Source organism: Toxotes jaculatrix, chromosome 2, assembly GCF_017976425.1.
Source record: "Toxotes jaculatrix isolate fToxJac2 chromosome 2, fToxJac2.pri, whole genome shotgun sequence".
Classification (NCBI taxonomy): domain Eukaryota; kingdom Metazoa; phylum Chordata; class Actinopteri; family Toxotidae; genus Toxotes; species Toxotes jaculatrix.
This window is the reverse complement of record NC_054395.1, coordinates 3,636,993-3,643,915: the sequence shown is the minus strand read 5'-3', so window position 1 is coordinate 3,643,915 and position 6,923 is coordinate 3,636,993. Positions and strand designations below refer to the sequence as shown.

The following is a 6,923-nucleotide window of genomic DNA, read 5'->3' as shown; positions in this document are numbered from 1 at the left end:
CATTCTGGGACAAAGTGTTATGGACTGATGAGACAAAGATTAACTTTTACCAAAGTGATGGAAAGGCTAAGGTTTGGAGAAAGAAAGGATCTGCCCATAATCCCAAACACACAAGCTCAACTGTTAAACATGGTGGAGGCAATGTCATGGCTTGGGCTTGCATGGCTTCTTCTGGGATGGGCTCATTAATCTTCATTGATGAGGTAACACCTGATGGCAGCAGCAAAATGAACTCAGAAGTCTACAAAAACATTTTGTCTGCCAATTTAAAGAAAAATGCAACCAAACTGATTGGGAGATCCTTCATCATGCAGCAAGATAACGACCCAAAACACACTGCAAAAACAACAAAGGAGTTCATCAGGGGCAAGAAGTGGAAGGTTTTAGACTGGCCAAGTCAATCTCCAGACTTGAATCCTATAGAGCATGCTTTTCACTTGCTAAAGAGGAAACTGAAGGGAACAACCCCCCAAAACAAGCAACAGCTGAAAGAGGCTGCAGTGAAAGCCTGGAAAAGCATCACAAAAGAAGAATGTAAAAGTTTGGTGATGTCAATGGGTCACAGACTTGATGCAGTTATTTCAAGCAAAGGATTTGCAACAAAATATTAAGTCTTATTTGCTTTAATTATCTGTTCCAATACATTTGAACACCTAAAAATGTGGTGCTTCTTTACAAAAAATGTTATCTTCTACGTTGTGTATCGGATCCAGATGTAAGTACCTGGAAATAAAAGCTGAGATGTTGAATTTTTGTGTCATATTCATCTTTTGGTGTCAAACCCAAATGTTTCCAGCCTACAGTAAAAATAAAGAAATCAGCCTCATTGTTCCAATACTTTTGGAGGGGACTGTACACTTTTTACAATAACTATAAGCAAAAGTGGAAAACCCTGGAGCATACCACAATTTATCTACAATATCCATCATCCCTCCTCTTGCCAAATGTTCACGTTCACGTGTAACTTTTGCTAAAAAGGGAAATATGGATCTTGGAAGTACTGGGAGACCATTTGTGTCAACCCAGACTCCAGATGGTAGTTCTTTACACCTTTTCCATAATGATTTTTCACGCATATCAGCTCCTGCTTGAAGCAAAGAATTTAGGGAAAAAACATCATGTTGGACAGACAGGCATCTGCAGTGTGGGGGAGACAGGTGAGAGAGCAGCAGCTTTTGCAGCCCTGTCTGACATAGTAAAAGAATGTTTTGTCAATGCAGTATTCTCGCTGGGGTGAGGTGAGCAGTTTTCACCTGTAGGACCAAAGAGTGAACAGCATGTGGAACATGGGCAACAAGTGGACACATAGCAATAATGTCAGCTGTGGCTAAAACTGCTTCAGTGGCCCCTGCTACAGCTCTTAAACATGCCACCATCGCTCTTTCAGCTGTGGAAAGTCGTTTGGAGTAGTACCCTATTTGTCGTTGTTTTTCACCATGAGATTGTGTAAGCACTGCTAACATGAAACCATTGCATTCAGAAACAAAGAGATTAAAAGGTTTAATCAAGTCTGGAAGTCCTAAACATGGAGAACTAGCTAGAGCTTGTTTCAAGTCAGTAAAAGCTCTTTCTGCCTCAGGAGTCCAAGTCAAACATTCAGTCACGGCCAAATGTTTTCCCTCATGAGTGATGTCATACAAGGGGTGGGAGATCTCCACAAAATCACGGATCCATGGGTGGCAATAGCCTGCTAAACCTAGTGTAGCAGGATGAGATGTTTCACCTTTTACCTTTATTTGTTCTTTTTTCTTTTTCTTTCTTTTCTTGTTTAATTTTTGACGTTCTGTGATACAATTAGCCCTGATATTCAGTTGGATTTTGTTTTTTTTTTTTGTTTTCTGACTGTTTCTTTTGCTTGTGACAACAATTTTATGTTGTGTTTAGTTATTGATATTCTTAGTGCTTTGATTAATTTGTAAGCATTGGTTTACTGTTTCTTTGTTAGTGTTTGTATATTAGTCATTTGTTTGCCTGTGTTGGGAGTGACTCCACTCAGCTGCCTCAGCCCTGATAGGGCCCCCTCTTTCCTGTCACGTCTCCTGTGTGTGAATGGTGTTTTATAGTATTTTAATACAATTTTGAAATAAAGTACATATTGATTACTGCCATGCAACCACATCTCTGCCCGTTGTAAAACGAATCTGGGTGCCTTGAAGTTGGTACAGTTGGTTATAACTATTTCCTTGGGCGAAATTCGTAGGTTAGGTTCTTCTTAGGTTGCTCTTAGTTGGGTGTTGTGGTGACACCATCCGCTACCTGCTACCACTCCCCCATCATATCTATCTCATCTCCCTCGCTCGCCACACTAGGAATGACATCGTTTTTTTCGTTTTTGGTTTTGGAATATCCAGAATAGTCTGGACCTAATTTACGACCGTCTGGAGTAACTATATGCCCAAGATAACGTACTGATTGTGCAACAAACTGTAGTTTATTTTTCGACACCTTGTGACCATTTTCTGCCAGGAAACAAAGCAAAGACACTGTGTCAGTTTGGCTTCTTGTGATGGAAAACACACTAACAGATCATCCACATATTGTACTACAGTAGTGTACTACCACACGTAGGCTGCCAATGTGGTACGTTTTCTGCTACTGCGACAGCAAACAGGGTAGGACTGGAAGCAAACCCTTGTGGCATTCTTGTCCATGTGTACCTTTTCTCTTTGAAAGTGAAAGCAAACCAGAATGAGTCAGGATGAACAGGAATACTAAAATGTGCATTTGCTAAATCAGTATCAGAGAACCAAGAAGAATCTGCTGGCACCTGTGACATCAATGTTACTACATTTGGCACAGTCGGAGCTGGATGTTGGACAGCTTCATTACTTAAGGTCCTGAACTAGTCTCTGTTAAGGGTTAGTTCAGGGTTCCCTCCTCCTTCCTTTTGTGTCCTGTGTATCCCCTGCCTTGTGTGGGTTGTTTGTCCTCGTTTGTCTGTTTGGTCTGTGGTGTGTGTAGGTGTGTGGCTCTCTCGCCAGGATGGAGTGTGGGGACGTCACGTTCCCTAATTGACACAGCTGTCCTGAGTCACTCATCAGCCTTCCACCTCCGACTGGTGATTTAAGCCAGCTCTTCAGTCCTGTCGTCGCCAGTTCGTCTGACCACGTCCCGGGTAGACACGTTGGCTCTAAAAGTGTTGTACTAGTTATTTACCGTGTTTTGATTCCAGCCGTCATTCCTATTCTCATCCTGTCTTCGTCTCGTTCTTTAGGATCACCTGTCCATTCTGCACCGCCTGAAATATCATCCCCGGACACCTGCCTCCTTCCCACGCTCCATCGACCATTCCACCCATTATCACTCCACTACGGACTTCGCCTTACCTCAGCTGAGAGAAGCCACACTTCCCCTCACCACGCCGTTATTCCAATAAAGACTGTACACAGCACCTCCTTGTCTCTGAGTTCTGCATTTGGGTTTTGCCTGTTTACTTGGCCGCTTCCCCACGCCGCCATAACAGTCTCCAGCTGCTATTTGGCTTTTTAACAGGCAAGATGGGGGCGTTACATGGTGAGTTTGGGCATTCCACAATGGCACCTTTTTCTACAAGAGACTTTATGACAGGTGCAATGCCTTCAACAGCTTCAGGGCTGAGTGGATTTTTTACATGGTCTAGAAGTTGATTTAGCCTGAACAATAACAGGTGATGCTCCTGGTATGTCACCAAAATCATATTTACTCTGAGCCCACAAACAATTTGGCACCGTTGAAAACATTTTCTCTTGTTCAGCCGTCTAATCCTGCAGAACACACTGTGAACTGTATGTCTCTTCTCCATGCTGCATGAAATTAAAGACTTGATTCACAACACTCGGTCTGAGTTTTCCCTCTGCAGGATTAGACCCTCACAACACTCAAGTCTAAAATTCATAGAGTTAGCAGTGGGAGCCTGTGAAATGTTTTCATCAGACAGTGTCACCCTCCATGGATCTCATTAAACTTTCCACTTTGAGTGAGGAACATGTAAACATCTTTATCAAACTCTGGAGGTCTGAATCCACAGTTGCATTTAGATCTGTTTTTGCATCAATTCTTACTCTCACTTAGCTTCTTGCTCATACTGCATCAATTGGTACCATTTCATTTGGGATACGAGCAGAGGATGTTTCTTGAGACAGATGTATCCCTCTGTAAAAGGCCAATAAAGCTGTCAGAAGTAAAATACATATCATATGGAAACTCTGTACTCTTCATTTGAAAAAGAAGGAACATTTGGGTAGAGATGTTCCAGTTTTCTGAGCAATTTTACTGATGAAATTAGCTGCACAAGCGGCAGTTAATTCAGTCACCTTTACATGTGCAGATTTTAGCATAGAACAGACGCCTTCTCTCTCACTCCTGTGAATCAGTCTACTGAAATTTGTACTGGTTGTAGCTGACATGACCTTTTCAAGTTTCCACAACTTGCTCAAGTTTTTTGCCATAGTCATACCAATTAAAAATTTCAACCAGTGCAGCAATTATCCCAGGTTTTAATCCCCAATGGCATTAGTTCTGGTTTTGTTGCAAACAGAACAGATTGCATTTTTTGGTGGGAAGCCAGTGAGGGTCCTCATCCTTGTCTCATTATTAGCAGCTTGTTCTGATTGTTCAAGGTGCCAGGTGGGGAAGCTCTGGGCTTAGGATCTTGTGATTGCTGGTTGAGAAGTAGGGAAATAATGGTAACAGAAAGAATGAATGAACAATGACATGATATTTCTTCATGTCAATTTGGTTACCAGCAACATGACTCTGCTTGAGATCGCTGAAACCAAATTACTGGACTAGAATTTCTAATTTGACAACATTTCTCTGTTCATCTGATGAGCTTCTTAATGTCAAAGTGAGGATTACTGTGCATAATTGTACTGGTATTTATCTGTGTGAGGTGACCATACCAACCATGAGATGCCAGAATTTGGGTTTGCTTTTTCATGGATGACCATGGGCCATGCTTCACACCACCCAGTTGTTGCTTTACTTGATTAAAGATCACAATGGAGAGAAGTGTTGAAACTCTTTGTCGTATCCTCAACATTTTGCAGATGCAGGTATTTGCAGGTTTGTTACCTGAGGTCCTCTCTCTCATTGTGTCAAATAAACTACAAAATGTGTTGGAATGATTCTCTGTGAGAAAGAGTGCTCTTCTAGTCTTTGTGCTTGCCACAACAATCTATTTAGTTCATGGACTGAAACAGTTTGCCATCTTCTAGTTTCTTTGGGGAAAATCCTATTTGACCTTGAGGAAGGTTGGTCGCATGTATTGTCCATTTGATATTGTTCATTTGACGTGGACGTAGTTACTGTTACTATAGTTTATATTATTTTCAAAAAAAGAGAACAGCAGTTGGTAGAAAAAAATATATCTTATTTCCATAGTGATGAAGTTCAGTGTAATGAAGTGTAATGTTGTATAATGAGGCAAACGTCCAGTAAAAGAGATCGAACAATGCTGTGACTTCAGGCCTCCAGGGTTTGAGGAAGTTCTTTACATATTAGAATCTATTTATTTAATGAGATCCGTGGAGGCTAAAGCAGCCTAATAAGAACTTTCCACAGTCTTTAACTGTTCAGTCTCTGAATGTTGGAGACGAACATACACCAAGTGCATCTTGAGGTCAGGTATCTGTGAATGAATAGGACACTCCAGTACAGGTTGGATGTTAGTGATTATTGGAAAATGAGAGCTCTTTTTCAGTTTCCTTAGTGTTTGCTGGTTATTCAATCTGCCTGTTCTATCATTTAATGTTTATTAGTATTAGACAACATTAATGGATGATGAATTTAATGTGACATATATAACATTTGGTGGGCATGTGGAAGTGTATAAATACAGATATCTTTATTTTTTGATCGTGTTTACAGTGTATATTTTAATCATCTGCTTTAATTGCACCATTGTGAGCCTCATCTGGATTCACAGAAACCTCCATGAGCCTATGTACATTTTCATTGCAGCTTTGTTAATCAACTCTGTTGTTTTCAGCACTAATATTTACCCAAAGTTGTTAATTGACTTTTTATCTGAAAAACAGATCATATCATATTCTGCTTGTCTCCTTCAGTTTTATTTATTTTATACTTTAGGATGTTCAGAATTCTTGCTGTTGTCAGCCATGGCCTATGACAGGTATGTGTCTATATGTAAACCTCTGCAATATCCAACTATCATGAGAAAAAACACTGTTTGTATTTTTTTGGCTTTATCTTGGATTATACCTGTTTGTGAGATTGCAGTTCCAGTTATAATGAGTGCAGATGTGAAACTGTGTAATTTAATTTTAGATGGAATAATCTGCAACAACTCACTTTACAATCTCCACTGTGTGAGTTCAAGGGCACGAACTATATTTGGTGTTGTTGGTGTGATAATCACTGCACTTCTCCCTCTGCTCTTCATACTTTTTACATATACTAGGATACTTGTAATATCTTATCAAAGTTGTAGAAATGTGAGGAAAAAAGCTGCACAGACCTGTTTACCTCACCTGATGGTTTTATTCAGTTACTCCTGTTTATGTGCATATGATATTATTATAGTTCGACTGGGGTCTGATTTTCCAAAAACTGCACGTTTAATTATGACTTTACAGTTGATTCTGTATCATCCTCTCTTCAATCCAATTATATATGGACTAAAAATGAAAGAAATATCTAAACACCTGAAGAGTTTGTTCTGTCAAACCAAAGTCATCTAATTTATTCAAAGTGATGCTACAGTAACAGTGGTGTTAGTGATGCTAATGTACAGTCATTTTTCTGTAATAATCATGCAGAGATGTGAAAGTTCTGATCATTGGAAGGTATTTAATATAAAGATTTGTTTCCAAAGTATAAAGATCATCTTTACTATTCGTCATGGAAACAGTAATTGTATCTTCATTTTGAACATTGAAGAGATGAATCGCTGTGCTGCAGTTATTCAAAAACATGTTTTTGTT

The 6,923-nt window shown here is 39.9% G+C and overlaps 1 protein-coding gene across 1 annotated transcript; it reads left to right on the top strand.

The window, feature by feature from the left end:
* The first annotated feature begins 5,735 nt into the window (after window positions 1-5,735).
* Window positions 5,736-6,680, top strand: LOC121199206 (olfactory receptor 11H2-like). Its single transcript, XM_041063690.1, has one exon. The coding sequence runs from the start codon at window positions 5,754-5,756 to the stop codon at window positions 6,678-6,680; it is 927 nt and encodes a 308-aa protein (XP_040919624.1). The 5' UTR covers window positions 5,736-5,753.
* Window positions 6,681-6,923: the final 243 nt, after the last annotated feature.